The sequence below is a fragment of the Alosa pseudoharengus genome, unplaced genomic scaffold, assembly GCF_046254945.1.
Source record: "Alosa pseudoharengus isolate Yale_2024_CS ecotype anadromous, Long Island Sound unplaced genomic scaffold, YU_APseudo_1.1 YU_APseudo_1.1_scf_18, whole genome shotgun sequence".
Classification (NCBI taxonomy): domain Eukaryota; kingdom Metazoa; phylum Chordata; class Actinopteri; order Clupeiformes; family Clupeidae; genus Alosa; species Alosa pseudoharengus.
This window is the reverse complement of record NW_027468650.1, coordinates 13521797-13547370: the sequence shown is the minus strand read 5'-3', so window position 1 is coordinate 13547370 and position 25574 is coordinate 13521797. Positions and strand designations below refer to the sequence as shown.

General features: G+C 43.7%; 1 protein-coding gene across 6 annotated transcripts in view; it reads left to right on the top strand.

Annotated features, from left to right (window-relative positions):
* slc12a7b (solute carrier family 12 member 7b) overlaps window positions 1-25574 on the top strand; it is a 77411-nt gene that overhangs the window by 1259 nt on the left and 50578 nt on the right. The window contains exon 1 of one of the 6 annotated variants that reach the window (XM_076290278.1): window positions 14489-14909. The exons of 4 other annotated variants lie outside the window; for them this stretch is intronic. In XM_076290278.1, coding sequence (XP_076146393.1) covers window positions 14798-14909 — 112 coding nt within the window. In that variant the 5' untranslated portion in view covers window positions 14489-14797. Of the gene's footprint in view, window positions 1-14488; window positions 14910-25574 lie in introns of those variants that run through there. One more of the 6 variants, XM_076290281.1, reaches the window with a different exon arrangement.

Genomic DNA, 25574 nt, shown 5'->3' with positions numbered 1-25574 from the left:
TTTTCCACTTTCCACACTCAAGCACATGGGAATTACCTGGGTGTTCCATTCCGCTACAGCCAAAGCATGGCTTGGAATCAACTTCAGTCCCCTAATGCCCCGCCACACCCCGTTCCCCCGGTAGAAAGTTCCAGCTGTCGTAAATTATCTCTCCCTGTCAATATGGACAGAAATGCTGCTGTGTTCAAAAGTGAGCGAAGTCATAGCAAATAGGAAAAAATAAAGCTTTTTTTCATTCAGCTAGACAATGGACTACTGACACAGACACAAAGGGGAACTGACAGTGGCACTGTAAAAACCCCTTGCACCCTTGTTGGTGTGATGTCAAGAGACCCCACGATGAATCAAAATACTTTTTCAGTCATTGATCCCATTAGAGGTAAAGTTTGTAAAAGTCAGCTGTGTTGTGAAACTTTACTGAGTGGTGTTCTGTAGGGCAATGAATGATACCTCAGAATACTTTGTAGTTTATAGTTTGTAAGAGCCAGGTTGAAACTTTGGTGAGTATTGTTGCGTTGCGGTCAGTAATGTAATAATAATAATAACTAGATGTACCGCAGAGCGGTACAAAATATGACCTCCGCCCAGTCCAGCACATTTTTTCCACAAAAATAAATCACGCTGAAAGGCCTATATGATTCTAACTGTCGCACTAAATTACATTATCCACACTCAATTCTCACTGGTATCTGCTAGACAACAAGTACCAAAACATGATTAGTGCATAGATTTCACATGTAAAATTCATTTTATACATCCCCAGCCTGTTCATAATTCTGAGAAATTCTTGAATTGTGTGCATGTACATGTTTATGTTATGTGTGTGGGTGTGTGTGTATGTGTGTGTGTGTGTGTGTGTGTGTGTGCGTGCTTGTGTGTGTGCCTGCGTATGTGCCTGTGCATGGAAGCGTACATATGTCTACTGTGTGAGTATGTGTCATACGTATGATTACTGTGAATGTATGTGTGTGTGTGTGTATCTGTTTGTGCACATGTGTGCACATGAAATGGGTTAACATGACCCCTGGAGGCAAACATATGGGAAAAAATGGTCATCCTAGGCCCTACAGTTCTCAAGATATTCACAGAGAACTGTGTCTGTCCTACCCTCCTTTCGGGGGGTCCAGTCCAGCCGGGGGGGCTACAGATCAAAACGAAAAACGACGGTTCCATGCTATCCATGTGGGGTTACATGCCCACCAAGTTTTGTGTACCCCGGTCTTTCAGTGTCCCGGGAATCCCTGTTGGTGTACGTCACTAAATGTACACATAAATTATTTTATTGTAAGGCCCCCCATGAACGAAAGTACACAAAACTTGGCATGCATTCGGAGGGTGTCATAATGATCCTACACTTTTATTTTCGTGCAGTTTTGACCTTGTCAGCCAGAGATATTGTGATGAAAACACCTGATTTTTTGCTTTTTAATTTTTAACTAGGTGGCGCTATACATGAAATAAGTGGTAATGGGATGGGTTGACATGCCCCCTTAAGACCAACATACATAAAAAAGGTGGACCTCCTAGGCCCTACGGTTCTCGACATATTCACAGAAAACTGTCTCCGGCCACCTACAGGTCAGTTGGTGTATAGTAACATAAATTAATTTATTGTGTGGCCCCCCATGAACGGAATTCCACAAACTTGGCGTGCATACAGAGGGTGGGGTTACATGCCCACCAAGTTTCGTGTACCCCGGTCTTTCAGTGTCCCGGGAATCATTGACGGAAATTTGGGCATGCGAAAAAAATCTGACTAAACCTATATGACCGCCGCTTCGCTGCGCCGCGGTCATAATAATACGTTTATTTTATATAGCGCCTTTCTCAAACCCAAGGTCGCTTTACATAGTAGGAAAGCAGGGAAACACAATAACAAACAAACAAACAATACAACAGAGACAAAGGCAGGGAAACACAATAACAAACAAACAAAACAATAAAACAAAGACAAGTTATCTGTAATGATATTATATCATCCGTCCTCTGAGGGCGGCCCCAGCCTTAAAGCCCACTTGAGTCACACAAAGTGAGGTTCTCATCACGACCTGCCTGACCATCCTTAACGCACAGCAGATGCGGCAGCGTGGAAAAAGCTGGGATCAACATGTTCCAACATGGCCCCTTCGCTGGAATCCCTGTCTCTCTGGTGATCACCTCCGGACATGTCTGTCCTGGTCATCAACCTCCTGACACTCACAATTTCACTCCTCAGGCTTGGGTTGGGATGTATTGAAGGCCTGTGAGATCAAGGCTTAAAGTAACATGATGTAGGAATTCCCCTTTTCATTCCGAATTCCGAGCTACTAAGTACCCATTAAGTGCTAAGGAGGTACCCAATTAAGGGTCATTCACACCAAGAACGCTAACGATAACTAAACAAATATCGTTCTCGTCCAAATGAATGACAATGTTCACATATAAACTATAACAATAACGAGATGAAGAACGATAATGCTGCGGATCACTTTCAGAGCGATTTTGAGAAAGATAAAAAGCTAATAGCCAATCAGAGCCCCTTAAATTTTAGCCATCACATTCATTAACACAAGGACAGACTTTGTTTATCGTTGTTCAGTGTGGACGCTTTTATCGTTATGGTTATAGTTATTGTTATTGTTATCGTTCCTGGTGTGAATGACCCTTTAGTCTAAAACTGACAAAAAGGGTTCATGCTCCAGCCAGTGACAGCAATGACACGTCTGCGCATCGGCAATCTCTAAGCCACTATTTTGTGGTAAAAGAACTAGGGCGTTGCTTTGAGAGAGGATTTTGGAATCATGGCGTGGAGTAGTCTTCCTTCAAAACCCACAGAATGGATTTTTCAGGGCCGATAGCTCTCTGGTCTTGGGTTTACTGGATTGTCTAATTGAATTAGTCGTTGGGTAGAGCAAGGTTGCTTTGTGTCATGAAGCATGGGATAATGAGATTGGTCTCAGCGCTGTAATTGCTCATTGCTGAAAATATGACGGGAACGGGGGGTGGGGTGGGGTGAGTGTTTGGAGGCATATTTCAGCAGCAGTCCGATCTCAGTCAGAAGAGGGTCAGGGATAACAGGATTTGCTTTCAACCAGACACTTAAGTGGTCCTTAGATGAGCTCTTCTTCAGCCCTTTGAAAATGTTTTTTGCTCCACTTTGCTGTGATTTAATCTGCATCGTTTAGGTCTGTGAAAGATAAGACAAAAGGCTGACTGACGGACCATCACACACGCACACACACCCACACGTGCACGCACACATGCGCACACACGTACACACACACACACACTGACACACGCTAATACAGTATATGCCACACACACACACACACACACACACACTCACAGATGGGCCCAGGCTTGGCATATATGAACCTCTGTTCAACATCTCCAAATTGCATTTTGAGTCATTTAGCCACGGTAATCTTGTTTTGTCCAGAAAAGAGCTGTAACGAGACGAAGGAATCGCTCTGACCTTTCCTGCTGTGTGGTGGTAGGCCATGTCTCCCCAGGGGGTCTGTTTGCTTTTCCTTTTGAGGCTATGCCTTTGTTGGTGGGCACTCACTGCACCACACCTCTATGTCACCATTCAGCAGGCCATGTGGTGCATCGTTTTAAGCGGGCCTGTTTCTGCTTGGCATTGTTGACAAATCTCCCCAGGGATCTGAGTGTCTGCAGGTAGGATTAGGGCTTCTCAATTATGGCAAAAATCATAATTATGTTTAATTAACATAAATATTTTCAATATTGAGGTCATGCTTATGCTTAATATGATTACTCAATGATTTTGGAAGCACCATCCATTTTCTGAACTTTCAAAAACATAAACAAAAAAACAAATGGGAAAATAAATGGGGGGAATAAAACATTTAAAACAGTTAACACCCTAAAGGAAAGGGGTAGGTTACGCTGGATTTATAACTCATATAAACAGAATATAATAATAGTAATAATAATAATATGCTTTATTTCTATAGCACTTTTCATACACAGAATGCAGCTCAATATGGAAAATAAGGGGTTAGTCATTGTATCTTGATTGTGTTGTTTTCCTAATAGTTGGCATAGGCTAATCTAAATTGAAACTTAATTGTGATTAATTGCACAGCTCTAGGCTGTATTAGTCTCTAGTATTTGCTGAGGTCAAAGTGCTGGGCCCAAGTGTAAATTTTGGGTAATTTTTATCTAATTTTATAATTGGGTGATATCTATTTGCTAATGAAATACCATGAGCAAGATTCTTAGGGCTAACATAATTTTAATGTTTCCATACGCAATATGATAACTTTAGTTCATGCATGAGACATTTTGCTTGTTGCCTGACTTTGCATGTTGCCCATCATTTTAAATTTGGCTCCCTGTCTGGAATGCACGATGGTGTTTTAAGCCCTCAACGTCGTCTTCCAGGCAGCGCTGCATGGAAGGCACTAGGGTTAGGGTTAGGGTTACAGTAGGTGCCTTGAAGTCGACGGTCGCAGCGCTGCCCTGAAGTCGACGGTGGGTGCTTATAACACCATCGAGCTTATTGAATAGACATTTCCATTACTTAAAGCAACACCAAAGAGTTTTTTGTACCTTAAAATAATGTTTCCAAAATCGTTTCAGTGGTTCATCAACTTGTAACAGGGTGAACGGCACTTCTGCATTCGCTTTGCAGCCCTCTATCGGCTATAACCGCACTACAGTATGTAAGTTTGCCAGATCGGGTAGCAGATCTGTAGTTCGATGGAATGAGACATAAGAAACTACAAATTTGACTTGCATCTGATGTCGCAATACATTGTACTTTCATAAATCGTGCAACATATTCTACCTTGTCTGTGGACATCGTTATTTGCAAAGTCGGTGCTGGATAAACAAATAACGTGCGTGCGACAGAGGGAAAGTTCTTTGGTGTTTCTTTAAAGATTTCAGGAATGTGTATTTGTTGGTTGTTTCTTATTAGTGATCATCTATATTATTGACTTACTCAAAGGCTTTCCCAAGATCTCTGAGCATCTGAATACCTCTGAAACAACATTTGTGGAAGACGTTTAGACTACTTCAGTGTATGCTTATGGAGACACTACAGTGCAAGCCCTACTTGCACGTCACGTGACCAAATGGGAAGTGAATGGTGGCTGGTGTGTGAATGGTGGTTGGTGTTGCGAGTACACCTGCGACTGTACAGTTGTTTTGAAATAAGACCCACCCCACTTCATTCCTGCAGTGAGTTAAACAATGAGTGTGTTTTCTGTCTGATGTCATGACTGCAATAGGCTAAGTAATATGATATGAGTGGGATTTAGCAGACTATTTAGCATCACTACCGACCGCTGCTCCACCACAACACTGAGAGTCCAATCCATCCCCTTCATTTGCTACGGAGATATGAAAGTCTTGGCAAGGCAGCACAGGCTCTGGCCTGTCAGACTAATTACCCCAGTGTGAGAAGGCCTGCCTGCCGTCATTAGGGCTGGATTAGGACTCTGTGAGAGGGTTACAGGCTTCCCCGATGGATTGATGAAATATGGTTAAGCTTGCTGTGCCCTTGACATCTCCTGCGTTCTGGCATCTACTACTTAGCATGGCATAGGAAAATGCATTCAGTTCGAATGCATAGGCTATAGGCTAGTTTTTTTCTCATGCCTTTTTCTTCATGTCCTCTTCTGTTGAATGAAGTCTTTGGGAGTACCTGTTGCCTGTTCACAGATAGCCTAATAGCCAAGGTGTGACACATCTGCATCTGGTTCTGATATAGCATGGGTTAGAGTTGGATATTCTCACAATGCTTTATTGTCTGTCTTTTAAAGCCTGGGGAATCAGAGAATAAAGTGGCAGGAGAAGTGAATGATTAGGCAGGCCTAAGCAATGCAAATAAGCAGTGAAAATATTTGTCTAAGCCTAGGCTATTTTTTTCTTCTTTGCTAGATATGTCGTTTTGCTGTGTATGGCTTATGTTAATATTTCTGTGTACTGTACTGTACTGTACTGCTGACTTATGTAAGATAGTGCGTTTTTATCCTCCAATAGAGCATGTATAGCAGGGATTGAATGCGAGAAAGGAGGAGACGAACAATGACTGCAAGAAAAAGCGGGGGATGTGGGATGACCGCAGGAGAGGAGAAGAGGAGGGCGGGCCGGAAAGGCGAAAATCAGGGGAGAGGGAGAGGGCCTTGAGGAGCCTCTCTCTCTCCTCTCAACAACTCGCTCTCTTGTCAACAACACGCTTTCTTCTCAAAAACACGCTGCTGCCATCTGAGCAAACCACTCCAGCCATCTGAGAATTACACTGGCCATCTACTGTACCTAGCTGTGATCTTTAGACTTCAGGCAACTGGTTAGGGCAGATCCCTCCTCTCAACAACCCACTCCAGCCATCTCTTCTCAACAAATGGCCATCACCCAGCCACCTGAGAGTAACACTGTCCGGTGTGAGCCAATCTGCCTAACTGTACTCTTTAGACTTCAGGCAACTGATTGGCACATGTATCGCTACTCTCCACAACATGCTGACGCCATCTGAGCAAAACACTCCAGCCTTTTGAGCAGAACACTGGTCGGTGTGATTCTATTTACCTAGTTGTGATCTTTAGACTTTATGCAGCTGATGAGTGCATCTGTCTCCTCTCAATAACACGCTCCAGCCATCTCTCCTCTCAACAACTCGCCTCAGCCGTCTGACAATAACACTGCCCTTGGTGAACCGATCTACCTAACTGTGCTCTTTATACGTTTGGCAGCTGACAAGGGCATATCGCTCTTCTCATGAGCATGCTGAAGCCATCAGGGCCGAACGCTGACTACTGTGAGATATCTATGTAACTGCCTATATCTCTACTCTGTAGATTTGAGGAGGCTGGCCTCTGCTTTTGTAGGATGGCCTCCTCTGCTTGGGCTTGCTCCAGCAAGGATTGGCTCTCAAACTAAGATGCCTTCTAAAACGCCCCTGAACTGACGTAGACTGTTAGTTTGGTGTAAAAGTATTTTATTTTTTTTGTAGATTTAGGTCAGGTAGATAAGTTAGTTCTATCTCTAGCTTAGAATCTCTAGGAGATTCAGCAGCCCTACCTCAGGGTCATCTGCAGCCATAAATCTATACCGGTAACCGGTTCACCTGGAGGGGTAAGCAGTCGGTCTCTAATGACCCTACTGTAATGGGCAGGTTTACTTTAGGTTATGCATCACAGCCCGTGCTTAGAGAGGCTGTCTATTGATTCTGCCTATTCACGGGAGACAGCCAGGAGGCAGAGCAATAACAACTGTGCTCATCACACTATGCAATACCAAAACTGTAATATGACCGTTATTATGACTAATTTCATTCATTTACTATTATCCTTGATGTTTTGTTCATCAAATTCTGTCAAGGGCATCACTCTGTGTGGATTTTCTCTATATATATATTTTCTCAGCTCCTGGTTTGATGATACCTTCAGACATGTTCTCAAACCACCTCCTCATAGGCTTTGTGGCTTTATGGTTCTCTTTAACTCTCCTCAGCACCTCACACAAACTCCATTACCCTCTCTCTCTCTCTCGCTCTTCCTGTTTAGCTTTCATAATAGGCCTCTAGCCTTGGGTTGTGTTCTCGACTTGTTTATGCATTTGTTGGCCTTTCGGAAGGCTGTTTGTATGTTTTTCCACCACACCATACTAATGACGGTGTGGTGACTCATCTTACCCAGCATGCCCTCCTGAGATCACGGCAGCCCCATGGCACCACAGCTCCACAGCTCCACACTTGTGGCTTGTGGATCGCCAGGATCCCCCCTGAGAGGAGTGGGGTGGGGAGGAGGGGCGAGACGGGAGTCCCCGAGTGCAACAGCCAGCCTGGGCCTGACTCAGAGGAGAAGCATGGAGAGAAGTAAATTAAGTTATGGGTAATCTTTCTTTCTCTGCCCTCGCGTCTGTTGGGCTCTTGTGCACACTTAGACCTTCCTGTGAGTGTGTCGGCATTCTTTACAGACTCTAACCTCTTTATCAGTGTCTTGCACACACACACACACACACACACACACACACACACACACACACAAGCGCACACACACATACACGCACAGAGACACACACACACACACACATACATACACAGAGACACGCAGACGCACAGACATACACACACAACACACACACACAGACACACACACACACACACACAGACAGTATCCTGTTGTGATGTGTAAACCCTGGGCTCAGTCAGTACAGTTTGCACCACACCGTGTGTACTCGTTCTTTTCAGTGTCACTATAGCAAAGCTAATGAGATCTCTGCTGTGTGTTTAAGGCCAGCCTATCAGATGGCTCCATGGACACGGTCGTTGCGCTCGCTGGAGCCCGTCGACTCATTTATCTTCACACAGGAAACGGGATCCATAGTGCGATCGCATGGCTCACCGCCCTGGATAATACAGCGCTATATTAACTCCAGCAGCGTCCTAGATAGGCTGAGCTGATTTGGTGTCAGTGTTGCAAATGGTTTCAGTTGCTGCTGCGATCACAGTGGCTCAGGGAAGCCTTTCAGTGGGTATTGACAGAGAGACAGAGAAGCACTCACTGTTGACTCGTACATCTTAATGAGTTAAGACTCTGGCACAAGAAGGTGGGTATTTTGACCTCCTTATTTCATTTCCATAGCCGCACGCACGCACGCACGCACGCACGCACGCAAGTCACAGACACAGACACACAAGCACATAGAATCATACGTGCATACAATGTATGCTCATACACACACTTATGCACATGCAGGCACACACACACACACACACATACACACATACATATACACACATACAAACACATGTCATGCACACAGACAACACAGAGCCACATACACACACACACACACACACACGCGCGCGCACACATGCACACAGACACAAACAGCCACGTATGTGCACATTCACTCACTCACACACACACACACACACACACACATGCACACAAACACAAACAGCCACGTATGTGCACACACACACACACACCCCGCCCTGGTGCCTGTTTCAGGAAGCGTGTGTGACAGCGCTGCGCTCGTCCCCGTCCCGTCACTCACACGGTCAGTGTGGAATTCTCCAGTGGTGCGCCGCATTCTGTTGCCCCACAGAAAAAACCCCCGGTCACCTGATCAGCTCGTGCTGGTGGCCACACAGCTGAGCAGCCCCTAACAGCCTACCGCCTGCGTGCACGGGGGTCACCACGGCGATATCCGAGCCCCACGGCATCTGCACTATAAACGCACCAGCGTCACCTCGTCATCAACCGCATGAAAAGAGGAGCGCCCACCTCCCCTACCCACCGATGTTACGGAACCCCCTGAACCCCAGATGCCAAGAATAGTGAGGTTCAGCGTGCGCAGCAGTTTTCACGCGTAATAGACATTTTTGTGGAGACATCTAATATGTCTGTCTGGCCCTTGTAAACCAGTTTCGACAAGTTTTTGCGCGTTTTGTTGTATCCCACACCGATGGCCTTCCTCCATCCAACCACCCCTTAGGTCTATTTGAGGAACAGAGAAACTCAACAGGAAATTGTACAACACATCAGCTATTCAGCATTGCTGTGAAAGTGCTCTTGCCTCAGAGTGGATTGCCCCAGATTTTGTTGCATGCAATGGCCATTTAAAGATGGAGGTCAACTCTTATTCAGTCAAAGAAGGTGGAATTTTCCACCTGTAAAATGTCATGGAAGTGTAACAATGTGACGAAGGAAGGGCTGTTTTGCTTGGAAACATTGTGGTGTAATGGAAAAATTACATTGCCAGACTTACGCAATCAGATTTATCAGATAAATTTTTTCCACTTTATTTTTTGTAATATTTGTTTAATGTTTATATTTATGTGCTTGTTTCATGAGTTAATATTTTGATTGAAATAATCATTGTCATTGTGAAAGCTTTTTGTGCTAGTTCATGTTTGAGTAGACTACATTGGGTTTTTTGTCCTTAATGTAATCTTCACACTCTTTTTTAGTAATAGGTTTTTTTTTAGGTCTCCACAGTTGCTTGAAAACATCACATTTCCACTATCAGAAAGTCAGTTCCCAAAATGGCCAGATGGTGGCAGCAGTGCGCTACCTTTTCTCAAGTTTGCAGAAGTTGGCCAGCAGCACAAATGGATTTTATATTTTCATTGTGGACATGAACTGGCTAAATATGAAATGATAAAAACAAAAACAAAAGAAAACAAAGGACTCTGCAAGCTATACAGTGATTTACCCATCATGTATATCTTATGGAAACGTACAACCATGAACACTGGCATTTAACATTTGAGTAGCATAATTGCAGTGTAATATTAATACTCTTAGCTTGAGATGTGAACAAGGACTTAGTTACCAGATGCCTTAGCTTAACTTAGTTATGATCCATTTGTAGAAATTGGACTCTCCGTAGCCATGATGGACCGTAGACCAGAGTCTTCAAGTAATGTCACTGTACAACCAACATGTTATTTATACTTCACCAAGTACATGATGTTTTTCCTAAACACAACCTTACACTTGCACACTCTGTTTCTTTAAAACTGTCCACATCTCCACCGGAGTGCTTCTCTGTCTCTCTGTCTCTCACTGTACAGTAGGTATTTAAAATGTTCACATGCTGTTATAGTGAGATATCATCACGGAGCTTATGCTGTAGTACTGATCCTGTGTGGGCTCTTATCAGGGAACCTCAAGTGGCCTCTTTGACCCTTCCACGTAAAGATGGAAATTGTTTATGGGTTGGTGTGAGCCACTATTTTTTTTAATTTTATTTCAGTTTCACAGACTGCCTTTAAATCCCAACCTCCACAATTAGCATTCTTAGCTGTCGTTCATCATGTTATCATCGTTAGTAATCAACAGTCATTGTTAGGGCAGACCATATTTATAACCATTAATCAGTCCCCCTCCCCCTCTCTCTCACTCTCCCTTTTCCCCGTTTTGTCCCTTTTCTGTCTCTCTCTCTCTCTCTTCTTCTCTTTCCCTCTGTCTCCTCTTTTTCTCTCTTTCTCTCATTCCTCTTTCTCTCTCTCTCCCTCTCTACCCTCTCATCCCCTTCCTTCCCTCATCCTCTCCATGATGTTGAGACAATTGTCTTCCTCAGTGTACATCAGATAATACACAGAGGAAGACAATTGCATCAGATAATAGGGAGGTCCCGTTTACCTTGTAAACATCCTAGAATTTCTGAATATCTGTACACAAACCTCCATTCACACACACACATTCACACACACGCACACACACACACACACATACACACACACACACACACACACACACACATACGCACACACATACACACACACACACACACACATGCACATGCACATGTAAACACACATGCATACCTCTGAAAAAGCCTTGAATTTATTATGTCTGGCATTTTGACACACCGTCATCAGAATACCCCAAAGCAAAGCAATGAGTGCTATGTAAGACAGATCATTTAAGGTCATAGACGTGTTTTTCTTTTTCTCAGAGCTTCTTAACCCTGCAACCAGTCAGATAGACTGATGTTTCTCATGACATTCCAGCTCTTGTGCATGCCAGTCTGGTGAGTTTTTTGTAGTCCCTGAGGGTCGTCGGCCTTGCAGCCATCACTTCATGGTTTCAGGGTTAAAAGTCACCGCAAGGTCAACCTGCAGTTACAAAATCAGTGATTTTGCAGCGCGGGGTGATGGCGCAGTGACCTTTGTTTACTTTCACCATTTGCTTACATTCATGCATTTGCATTTGCCTGTGGGTTGCAACACTTTCTCAGTCTTGATTTGTTTGCAGTGAAAGCACCCTCTGTTTGAGGTACTTAAAAACCTCTCTGTTTGAAAGATGCAAAGCAGGAAGGATAATCTCCTACCTACCGCAGGCATAAAAGAACAAAGTCAAACTAATCATGGCTCTCAAATAGTCACTACACAACAAAGGATATTTGTGCATCTTTGTGAATAGATCTTTGTCCTTTTTTTAAATCTGGCACCTGTGTCTGTATACATAGGACATGTCCATACTGTAGACACACAAGCTTGTCTTCTGCTTTTGTCCGATTCGACGATGAGTTAACACAGCTATGAATGAGACTCTGTCAGCCTTTAAGACTGCATCTCAACCTGAGAGGCAGAATGCTGTCCCAGGATAACAGGATGCATTAGAAATCCTATCTCCTCCGTCGGACGGATGTCTCCCGATAGCGCTCCAGCTATTCTGGGAGAGGCATTGTGGGACTGTTGTGTCCGGAATAGGGGATATAGATTCTCCGCAAAGAGATTTGTTTCAAAAGTCTGCAGTGGGGTCAGAAAACTGTCGTCGCAGACATCACACTAGAGGACGGTTGCCAGTGCAGTAAACACTTTAAAATGGCTTGTTGGTTTTTGTCAGAGGGAAAGATGCCTGGTGGCTCCCAGCATTGTTCATCTCCTCACTCAGCTCCTGAGCTTGTCCTCTGTCTCTCTTTGTCCTCTGGCATCCGGCGCCTGTTTAGAATAGGCTCTTCACTCTCTGAATCAGTTAAGGTCTGATTGGAAATTCCACCAGGTTTATCTGAGACAGCACAACAAGGCCCCAGTTCTCATTCCTCCTCCCGTTGTTTGGTTCTCCGGTGCTGAAAGATCCTGGAGCTTTTCAGTTTTCCTAGTAGAAGTGCTGCCAAAACTACCAGGGAGGAGGAAGACACACAATGAACTTTCCGACATAGCCTTAGTCCGAGTTATTCATACAGTATCGGTCACAGAAATGGGGTGGAACTGGCTGGTCAAATGCGTTCAGGGTTATTGCATCTACTGTAGTCTTTAAAATAGGAGGTGTGGACTTGCTGCCCCATGTTTGTTTTAATTTCTCTGCATAACCAGGTTACACTGTGCTCCAGTTTGTTTCAATTTAGATAGATACTGTAGAGGGTTTAATGTGTCCAGAGGATAATCGGTCTTTACACAGCACTCTATGTAGATAGATAGATAGATAGATAGATAGATAGATACTTTATTGATTCCCAAGGGGAAATTCAAGATGTGTGATGAAATTAATCAAGAAAGATCTGAAAAATATCCCTGAGATGTTGGCGATGTCTTTGGGAAAATTCCAAATTCCCATTGTATGCTCTAGATTCATAAGCTCCAGCTCTCAGATCAAGCCAAGCCTGATGATCATTCCATGTATTGCCTGTAACCAGTAACCACACATTGCTCGCCAAGGAACTTTCCCAGGAAGAGATCATCATCGTTGTGGAGGATCATCCTTGCTAAAACCACATTTAAATTGGCAATTCTCATTCTCAGAACACAGAAACCACATAAGGTCTTGTGGATAGCTAACCTTAACATGGGGTCAAAATCACAATGTTTTCTCTGCATTCAAACTTGGACAATAATCTGTTTTAGTTCAGCACCTGTCCTATTTGTAAATTGTGTTCAATTTCAGGGCACGACATTAATGGTTGCCCGGTTGCCCCTGTTATGTTTGTATATTTCCTGTATATGGCTGCGTATTCCCGAGCATTAGCCTACATAGCTCTGTGAACATATCAATTTCGATTGGTCAGTGAAGGCATTGCTTTTGTGTCACTGGCAGACATAGAATCATGCATGCCTTCAATATTTCTCATGATTCATAGTAGATTCATACCAATACGTCAGAAGCTGTTACAGTAATAGCTGTGTAGACCCGATTGGCCACACCTAAGATAGTAAATTAGCATCACTTGTGGTAAATGTGAACTAGTCAAGCACTAAACTAAACTGCATTGTAGGCTAGTTATCTGAACCAATCAGTCAAGAAGAATAGACTAGATGATGACCTAGTGTCAATGGCCTTTGCCCTTTGCAGGATCACAATCTGTGGCAGAGATGGACCCAAACAGGTAACAACCACCAGACGTTAATCCCAGCCAAGATGAGATCATCAGCATACAGGCTTTGCTTTCACTGAAATATGACCTCGTCAGTCCTGAAGTGTTGAATTTTCAGCCATCATCGTAGGAAGCTTGGGTGCTAGCTAGCCACGCCCTACATCTCTTGTCATTTTAGCACAGTGGAGAGTTTGGTCTTTGTGAGGGTCTGTTACGTAATGTTAATATGCTGTTTAACGCAGGAATCTCAGTTTTCCTACAGCATTGCACAGTGTCCTCTGTGAGTTGTGTTTTGGGGTCTAGGTGTGTCTCTCTGTGTAAGTGTGTGCTTTCCTGTGACACTGAGTAGTTTATTTCCAGTAGTGATCACTGGCATGGTCCTGTCAGTAAGTGGAGGCACTTAAGCTAATCAATCCTGTAGTTTCAGAATGCTGGCAGGATGTGTGTGTGTGTGTGTGTGTGTGTGTGTGTGTGTGTGTGTGTGTGTGTGTGTGTGTGTGTGTCTCTGCCTGGGAGAGCAGCCTGCTTTCACTCCTGTCTCCAGCCGGGACCATCTCTGATAGCAGGAGTGGGAGGCAACTCGCCAGCATGTGTGTGTGTGTGTGTGTGTGTGTATGTGTGTTTGTGGGGAGGCCGGTCCGTAGGGCGGGGCCTAACACACTCCTTATTAGGACAAGGGCTGGTCACATGAGGCCTCGGTCTCCGAGAGACAGGGGCAAAACGGAGAACTTCGCAGAGCAGAGCTGCGAGAGAAAGAGTGTGTGTGTGTGAGAGAGACAGGGAAAGAGAGAGAGAGAGAGAGAGAGAGAGAGAGAGTGTGTGTGTGAGAGAGACAGGGAAAGAGAGAGAGAGAGAGTGTGTATGTGTGTGTACGCACCAAGCCAAACAAGAAGCACAGGCAGGGAGAGATAAGGGGGTCTGCAGCGAGGGGGAGGTGTGTGAGACGTGGTCACACTCTCACACACACTTACACACACACACACACTGAATATCCAGAGTGAGGCGTAGCCTAGGTGGTATGAAAATGCCCACCAGCTTCACAGTGGTCCCGGTGGAGGATGGAGCGAAGTCGTCGCTTGACGACGCGGACGACAACAACGTTCTGCGCGAGGAGGACGAGGACGGCCCAGGTGAGCTCCGCTCTGCTTTTCAGGAACGTCGGGAACGTTGGGAATGCTGGCTCCCACGTGCGGCAGGGCAGAGTCATAGCTGCAGCCACCCAGGGTTGGAAGTGGAACTTTGTCAGATGTGAATCTAGCAGCTGCTGACAGATAAATGGTTAAATCCACTCAATAGTAGATCGTTATGTTGTGTCTGAAATCTACCAGCCACTCTCATATTTTACCAGCTTTTGGCTGGTGGCTGGTGCTGCCGCGGGTAGAGACCACCGGACTCGACCGGACTCGATTCACACTCCTCGGCCGGCAGCCTGCTGTTGCTTCTCGCAGTCCTCGTTTGTTTTTCTTTTCTGCATTTGTATCTGACAGCAAACAAGGGTCACGCCTTTCGGGCAGTGTGTGGGGGTTTTACACACTTGTGTGAAGGAAGGAAGGGGCCTCGCGAAAGGAGTTTCTATTGGGCTTCTCTTCCTCCCTCTCTCTCTCTCTCTCTCTTTCTGTCTCTCTCTCGTTTGCCTTCTATTTCTTTCTTTCTCTCTGTCTTACTTTCTTCATCTCGTTCTTTCTGCCACTGTCTTTGCTTGTCTCTAGCTGAATGACTGTAATTTTCCTGTAGTTCCTCTCCACCTCCTATTTCCTCCTCTACTTCAGTTATTCTCCACCCTCCTCCGCAAAGCAACAGTGACTAATCAACGTGGCTAGCGTCCCTCTGATGGACGGGCTAATTAATCACAGTCATTGTCATTGTTCGTCTGACTCGTCTGCTATTGTATCTGTCACCTCAGTCGGTTTATCGTAAGCCTGCCCCGTCACAGGGCTGTGAAGAACACACACCTCCCTGCCAAATCAATTAGAAGCTATACAGTATGTGGTAATTGGTGGAGGTCATTGAGTGCAGCCTGTGCTGTTTGCAGTGACGGTGCCAAGCGTTAACTAACTCCTGTGCATCAGAGCTGCCAAACAGTTGTTTTTTCCCTCTTTGTTTCATGAGGCCCCGGCCAATCGGCTTGCTTCTTCTAATTGCCTCCACAGCGTGCAATTATGGCCGAGGGTTTTACGAACTCGTTGAGCGTTATGTAAGCTTGCCGAACTGGCATCAGTTCTCGTGCTTTGTGGTGGGATGTTTTCTCCACTTCTCTCTCTCTCTCTCTCTCTCTCTCTCTTTCTTTCTCCGACTCTTTCTCTTGTGCACGCTCTCTCTCTCTTTCTCTCTCTCTCACTCAGACTCTGTTTCTCTCGCTGGATGGAATCAGGTGGTTGGAAGTTATTGATCGGCCCCTTCCTGTTGGCTCGCAGCAGAGGGGAGTTGTCCTCCCGTCTACTTGTTGGTCGGGCTAACCGAGTCCACAGTCCTCTATTGTCCTCGCCACCTTCTAGAACTTTCTCTTTGATCCAACTCCATGCCTGTTGGGTCTGCCTTATTTACAGTAAAAGCATCCCATGGAATCACATCTTTCTTGAATTTCCCCTGGGGATCAATTAAAGTATCTATCTATCTATCTATCTATCTATCTATCTATCTATCTATCTATCTATCTATCTATCTACATGGATGCAAATTACATCCGTTACCATGCAAATTCACCTTCAGATACGTCTGTAAGAAACATCACTCATGTCCTGTACCAAATTAATGACTAAAGGCTCAAATAAAAAGCTCACAATGGTGCATAAAAGTAAATACTGTAGCATCATTGGTTTTTTAAACCTCCAGTCCACAGTTCTGGGGATTGGCAATCAGATGACCCCCCTTCGATGCTCCATGTCCGCCATTTACAGAGCCAGGAACACTGACAATAAGGGACAATAGAGGACTATAGGGTTGGTTCACCTCTGAATGCCCCTTTGAACCTATTGTAGTCCCAGATAGATGCCCCAGTGACGGGGGTTGTGTTATATACAGTGTCTGAGCTCTGGGCCACGCTGTGGAAGTTCTTCCTGCCTCCATCTCTGTGCCTGTGTGTCTGAAAATACAGATGCAGCAGGACTGGAGCACCGAGCGCTCACATCTGTGTCAGATTACCCCTGAACTCCAAGCGCAAGGGAGGGGACGATGAGGAGGAGGAGGGGAGACGAGCGAGAAATTGAATAACAGGGTAGCCATGAGCCAGTTTAGTCGCAGGGTGCACTTTAGCATCCCACGCAATGCTTTTTATAAGGCCATGGCATCGTGTTGGCCCGGCCAAGCTAAACAAGACCAGCTATTTGCTCGCTTGGATCTATCTTTGGAGCCATTATAAACAGAGTCTTTCAAACTGTTTACATTAGATAAAAGGTGCCTCGGACCTTTTGCATAGTTTTTCTGAAGTGCACGATTTGTTTTAGATATGAACTCGGAAATTCAAAGTATGAGCTGATTTTAATATGGGGTTTTGTTGATTTAAGATAAGATTGTAAGTTTATGCAGTGGTAAATGAGGGGTGAAGTAAGGGCAGTGGCTCAGTCATTGAGGTGATGGAGATTAGTTAGTTGGTCAAGGTGCCATCTTGCTGTAGTTTCGACCAATCTGATAGTGAAAAGAGAAAATTCCAACAAGAAAATGATTCATAATTATACAACTACAGCTGAATTGCATTTTGAGCAAGAAACAAAGTTAGATGTCTGTCACTTTGATAGATTGAGATAATGGGCCATTCAAACGTGGTATGTTAAGTTTTGTGAAATTATGTCTGACATTCTCTGCATGTCTTTGCCTGGAGAAGGGAGTCAGTTTAGCCAAACCCATTCATTCCTCCCAGCTGATAAGCCTGGCGGCCCAAGACCCTACTGGTCAGTAGTTCATGACCTTCCCTTTTTCTGTAATTTCTCATCGCACTCCTCTTCTAGGAGTATACCTATTAGCTGTACTATGCCAACTGTAAAGATATAGCTTACACACAATATTAATGATCAGATATGGCATTTAGATATTGGCAGACAATGCCTTGCTCAAAGTGGCAGACAGGTTTTTATTTTGTACAATACTCACCTACTGTATCACTCCACAGAGACAGTTCTCCTCCCTCCCCCCCACACACACACACACACCACACACTCCTCCTGGCTTAATTGATGTGTGTGGTTTTTAACTGGGCTCCTGGCAGTTAAGGTATACTCCCTCAGCCCCAGCAGTCACTGTGGGGGTACATCTGATAGGGCAGGAGTGTGCACGAGGGGGGTACATCTGATAGGGCAGGGGTGTGCACGAGGGGGGTACATCTGATAGGGCAGGGGTGTGCACGAGGGGGGTACATCTGATAGGGCAGGGGTGTGCATGAGGGGTGTACATCTGATAGGGCAGGGGTGTGCATGAGGGGTGTACATCTGATAGGGCAGGAGTGTGCACGAGGGGGGTACATCTGATAGGGCAGGGCTGTGCACGAGGGGGGTACATCTGATAGGGCAGGGGTGTGCACGAGGGGGGTGCATACTGTATGATGGGGCAGGAGTGTGCATGAAGGGTGTGCATACTGTATGATAGGGCAGGAGTGTGCACGAGGGGGGTGCATACTGTATGATAGGGCAGGAGTGTGCACGAGGGGGGTGCATACTGTATGATAGGGCAGGAGTGATAATGGTTAGCATGATCGCATTCCAACCAGGAGTAACCATATCATTAAACACAGCCTCTGAGGAGCTAAAGGCAATCCAACTGCGTTTATTTCTGTGTGTGTGTGAGTCTGTGAGTGTGTGTGTGTTGTTAGGTGTCTATCACCGTAACCTGACTATTCTGTGTGTGTGTGTGTTGTTGTTGTTGTTTACATCTAGCTCATGGCGGTTAAACCTGCTAACAGCCTTCAACTCGTGTGTGTGTGTGTGTGTGTGTGTGTGTGTGTGTCCAGACAGAGGTCCCCATCACACAGCCAGATGGGCCTGTCTCTCCCATTAAAAGACAAAATATGTCTGTATCTGTGTGCGTCTGTCTCTGTGTGCGGATACAAAAGGCCCCCATTCATTCAGAAGAGCCCAGACAGATTCACTGTGTGTGTGTGTGTGTGTGTGTGTGTGTGTGTGTGGCTCTGGGTTCCGTTCTAAGCACGAGGGGTTAAGCCACACTGAGCTCATTCATCATCACACTGTGCTGAAGGGAAGCACTTAGTCAAAACTGGCTTGTTTTTTGTTTCTCTGCTGTATTTTTCTCTGTCCTGCCTGCCCTACTCTCTTCTCTCCTCTCCTCCTCTCTTCCCCTCTCTCCCCCTCTTCCCCTTTCTTCTCTCCTCTGTTCTTATGTTTTCTTCTCTTCGCTCCTCTTCTCTTTTCTTCTCTTCTCTTTTCTTTTCTGCTCTTCCCTTCTATCCTCTTCTCTTCTATCCTCTTCTCTTCTATCCTCTTTTCTTCTCTTCTCTTCTCTTTTCTTCTCTTCTCATCTGAAATGGTTTAAGTTCTTGTTTATTCCGTGTGGGTTTTATTTGACTGCTAACAGTGTTAGTGGTAAGTGGGATGAGGACGCAGGGTGTGTGTGTGTGTGTGTGTGTGTGTGTGTGTGTGTGTGTTCTGAGCACACATGGTTCCCAGGCCTTCGTTGACATCCCCAGTGTTTCAGCGGTGCAGGCTGATAACAGGGAGAGCAGGATTGTGAAACCCACCCTGCAGCAGTGTGTGTGTATGTGTGTGTGTCTATTATGCACATTTTACGAGAGAGAATCACAAGTGGAGCATGACTATTCTGCGTGTGGAATTTGTGGAAATGGGACAGGGAGCAGTTTGTGTGCATGAAGAGATTCACATTTTTCTCAGATTATTGGAAGAAAATCTCCATGGTGCCTTTTCTGATGCCAATCACACATATACATACACATATACATACACACATATACATACGCACATACACACATCTACATACGCATATACACACATCTACATACTCATACACATATACTGTACATACACACATACATGCACACATCTACATATTCATATACATACACACATATACAAATCTTTCAGAATGCTTTCCGTTCTTGAACTGCATCAAATTGCATCGAATCACATTGAATCGTATCGTACTGAATCGTTTTTTAAAACATGTATCTTTTCTTGTATCGAATCGTGCCCATGTATCTAGATGCGAATCGTATCGTCTTTTACATGAGAGATTCACACCCCTAATACACACACATACATACACACATATACATACGCACATAAACATAAACACATACATACACACATAAACATACACACATAAACATACACATATACATACACACATCTACATACTCATACACATATACATACACACATATTCATATACATACACACACATACACACACATATACAGCACACACATAAACATACACATATGCATACAAACTAGGAGTGTAAAGATTAACCGATACGTATCGGTATCCGTTTTTAACCTGTAAGATACGGCTACATCGATACGTGAAGCCCCGTATCGGAATAAAACTGAAATAAACCTGTCGTTATATCGATTTACTTGTTACAAATCGGTTCAAAACCTTTTCTGCTTGCTCAGACTCTCATTTCCGTTCCAAACAGCTTGTTCATTCCACTTCCGGTTTTGAAACTACACGTGGCACGGATTTGTGGGTAATGCAGTTCGTTTTTGGCTACATTCATTGCCCAAAGTTGTTAAAGGACCTCATTACCCATACATCTACTGCAATTTAAGCACGTGACAACTCGCACTCGGTCGTTGTTTCAAAATCCAGCACAAAATTAAACACAGCAACGATAGTCTGTAGAGTAGCCTTACGTTTGATGAAGGGATTTCCTTAATGTTAAATAATAATTTGGCCCTTGCTGCTAAAACGATGCACAAATTATTAGCCAATAATTTTGTTCATATTCACCCAGACTTGTGGCATTATAGGTTTCTGCATATTAGGTCTACCGTTGAAACAAAATAAGCCCAGAGAGTTCATTGATATGTAGGCCTATTTTATTCTTGTAGGCTATATGAAAAAAGGCCAAGAGTGTCTTAAGCACGGTTTTATTTCGGTATTGTCTCACCTCAACAAGGCTACAGCTCCTTGAAAACAATCAGATATAACTCTATAAAATCTATAAAGTCTATAAAGTATTTTTATGTTGTATTTGGCTGCTGTGTTTGACTGAAATGTAGACTATTATTTTTTCATTTCAATACAGTATATGATACAAACCTCAGTTTAGATAATAATATTCACACATTTTTTTTGCCTAATTGACAACCATGACCATGATAATTGATAATATAAAATGAATGTGCACCTTGAGAAAATGATAAAAAATCTTTCAGAATCCTTTCCATTCTTGAACTGCATCGAATTGCATCGAATCGCATCGCATCGAATCGTTATGAATCGTTTTTTATAAACATGTATCTTTTCTTGTATCGAATCGTGTCCATATATCTAGATGCGAATCGTATCGTCTTTTACATGAGAGATTCACACCCCTAATACAAACATACATACACACATCTACATATTCATATACATACACGCATACATACACACACATACACACACATACACACATATATATATATACATACACACATAACATACACACATACATACTCATATACACACTCACATCTACATACTCATATACAGTCAGAATATGAGTCTGATACTGCTCCATTGGGATGTAATTATGGGGCGTGTTTCAAACGATACGGGGGGGGGGGGGGTGCCTCTGCACTCAATTGGATAGACCTAACCAATCAGAGCAATGAAAAAAGCTTACCTTGAGGTGTAGGAAGAAAACACACAAGCCGACTTCTTCTCCACAAATGCCTTAACATTGTTTTCTGGTCTTTTGTAAAAGTTAGTGCCGTCAATAACTCCTACAACACTTATTAGCGAAATCTAAGAGATACGTAGTAGCTTAGGGTAGGCTATTAGGAAAAAACTGATATCCTATATCCCCTCCGTTTTGAAAAATAATTCAGTTGAACACTGATATGCTACAAATATTTTACACAGCTGGAAAAAGGCTGTCGCAAATCCCTCGAACAGGTGGTCAATCAGAGATTTCAAACGAACGAGGGAACAACATGTCACAATGCAACACGCTGTTTTTCCTTGATGAAAGTGAAACCATGAGTTTTCCCACATCTCAACTTTGGCCAAAGTTTTCAGAAATAATCGTTTTCAGTGATAAAACCTCAATAAATAGGGCATTGGGGCAGCCGTGGCCTACTGGTTAGCGCTTCGAACTTGTAGCCGGAGGGTTGGCCGACCAGTAGGCACGGCTGAAGTGCCCTTGAGCAAGGCACCTAACCCCTCACTGCTCCCCGAGCGCCGCTGTTGTTGCAGGCAGCTCACTGCGCCGGGATTAGTGTGTGCTTCACCTCACTGTTCACTGTGTGCTGAGTGTGTTAATTCACGGATTGGGATAAATGCAGAGACCAAATTTCCCACACTGGATTAAAAGAGTATATATACTTATACTTATACTTATACTTATACTAAATAATATGCGTTTTCCATATGGGGTCTTAAAGGAACACGCCACCCAATGTCAGTAGTAATATATGTTCTTACCTTAACTTTCACGAGTTGAGTCATACCTCTCCCGTGTCCGTACGTGCACTCAAACGCTCTGGTGCGCGGCTGGACTGTGTTAGCATGTTGCTATGCTAGCGGGCTTTGACGGCAACTAAGCGTAGAAGTAATCAAAAACATCCACGTTTTACCGACTTAAATACAGTTGCACGAGTAGTTGATAGAAATGCTACGGCCACGCAACGTGAAACGTGGCGATTTTCCAAGCGAATAAACCGGAGAACTACAATGTGTGGCGCAATAGCACTTGGGAGTACTTCGACCTAGCGTAGTAGTATTGTTAACACCTAATTGTAGATCCTATCCACCACAGAGTTTAGAATCCATGCTGGATCGACCCTCAGCCTCTCCCTCCCCTCTGAGCGAGAGAGAGGCACACACACTAGAGATGCACTGATGGGCTATTATTTCAACCATAACTGCATAGCAAAACTTATCATCCATCAGCCATCCATCAACACCAAAGTTTTTTGACCAATTTTCGAAACGGCACCCGCCCACCATCCGCTGGTTGTTTTAATGTAGGGGAGAACTGGTACAATTGTAACAGCGGTACAAATGTAACAGTGTTTAATTCTCAAGATATGGTGTAGCTACGGAAACGTAAACAGACACATATCATGTAATTATGTATAGGCCTAATCTTACAGCCATCCACATATGAATGGTCTACTATAAATACGACCAGAGATATTAAGCAAAAAGGTGCAAAATTCAAGCATCGCGATTTATTTATTTTTAACCGCAACTGTTTGTTTAAGTTTGCTTTGTGAAATTTGAGCGTGTGGACTTCAATCACATGTCATTCATATCTTCAGTCCCTCTGTTTCAAGTTAACATGAGTCCTATTTGATTTATGTAGTCACAGCACATGCAATTAAATGAAAATAAAAACATGACCTGTGCGGGTCAGTTGTAACACCAGTCTCTATGGCAAGATGAACTGATTTTATCGCGAATGCACGAACATTCTCATTGCGAGTTATGGATTATGATTTTTGTGCCGCCATCACCCAATTAAAGTTAACACAGCAACTTGAAATATCACTGTTGGACCAAATGCTTCAGACATGTAAGAAATAAGCAGTTTATCAACTATATTTACTGGTTTTATCAAGTGGATATGGCCAAAATAAGCATATTTAAAGGTTATTGTGAGCTAGCATAACACCGTAATATGGTCTGCAATGGCTAATCAATAATGCAATAAATTAGCTTTAACAGTCATACATTTGGACTTTTTTTCTTGATTTTATATGAAAACAGATGCTCTTTGTTTAACACAGCACTGTTTTGTGTTAAAATATGTTATAGGATTCACGATTTTAGTGTTACATTCATGATGCTACTGTTACAACTGTACCGCACTTTTTTATGGCTGTTAAGTTAAATTATTGACAAACTATAACATCTTTTTTAAATTCTGTTTCAACTTTCATGGAGTAGACATGTACGACTCTGTTCTGGTCAAATTTCACAACTCTCAAGTCTATCGTCTTTGTGTAAATCGAGTTTGAATTGGAAAAATAAAAAAGTGTTACAATTGTGCCGGTTCTCCCCTAGGCTATATGGGTGATGCAGCGCTGCTGACGTGAGGCTAGAAAGCCCTTGCCTGTTCTAGGAAGACTGATCCAATGCAGCAAATATATTAAAAGGCTAAAGTCGTACATTGGCTATGTTGTAGCCTATCCCCAGAATATCAGCAGCAAACTCAGTCTCTGTCTCGCAAAACAGTCTCCAATTAAAACGCACATCGGCCTGTTGCCTTTTCTGCCAGCTTGTGAAAATATATCGTCCAAAATGCTTGATTGCATTGCATTCTCCACATTTTTAGCTACATTTTCATGTACCACATCAGCATTTTTGAGTGAATCTTTTGTAAATTGCTTTACAATTACCGTCGGGCCTATAGGCCTATTGCCTGGCTTGCCTCAGCTTCGGTCACGTCCTTTTACAATTTTATCATTGTAATAAAAAACACAATTTGCCACATAATTTCAACATGCTCCTGGCCTACTAATTAATGCCTATTGTACTTTATTTTTTGCAAAAAGAAATAAATCCTTGATAAAATAACAAGTCATTCACATTATAGGCTACTTTACACACTGTTATGTCAGGGTGACTGAAAGCCTGTTCTGAAGACTCCCATTCATTTTGACTGCACGAGCGCTCTTTTTCAGACAGACAGCGCAATTCATTTTAAAGCAATTTACAAAAGATTCACTGAACAAAAATGCTGATGTGGTACATGAAAATGTAGCTAAAAATGTGGAGAATGCAATGCAATCAAGCATTTGGACGATATATTGTCACAAGCTGGCAGTATAGGTAACAGGCCGATGTGCGTTTTATTTGGAGACTGTTTTGCGAGACAGAGACTGAGTTTGCTGCTGATATTCTGGGGATAGGCTACAACATAGCCAATGTACGACTTTAGCCTTTTAATATATTTGCTGCATTGGATCAGTCTTCCTAGAACAGGCAAGGGCTTTCTAGCCTCACGTCAGCAGCGCATCACCCCCTACATTAAAATAACCAGCGGATGGTGGGCGGGTGCCGTTTCGAAGATTGGTCAAAAAACTTTGGTGTTGATGGATGGCTGATGGATGATAAGTTTTGCTATGCAGTTATGGTTGAAATAATAGCCCATCAGCGCATCTCTAGTGTGTGTGCCTCTCTCTCGCTCAGAGGGGAGGGAGAGGCTGAGAATCGATCCAGCATGGATTCTAAACTCTGTGGTGTATAGGATCTACAATTAGGTGTTAACAATACTACTACGCTAGGTCGAAGTACTCCCAAGTGCTATTGCGCCACACATTGTAGTTCTCCGGTTTATTCGCTTGGAAAAACGCCACGTTTCATGTTGCGTGGCCGTAGCATTTCTATCAACTACTCGTGCAACTGTATTTAAGTCGGTAAAACGTGGATGTTTTTGATTACTTCTACGCTTAGTTGCCGTCAAAGCCCGCTAGCATAGCAACATGCTAACACAGTCCAGCCGCGCATCAGAGCGTTTGAGTGCACGTATGGACACGGGAGAGGTATGACTCAACTCGTGAAAGTTAAGGTAAGAACATATATTACTACTGACATTGGGTGGCGTGTTCCTTTAAAAGCCATGTCTCCTTCTAGCCACAGTGTTTTTGTTTCAAACATAGGCCTAATCTAAGCGTGCTC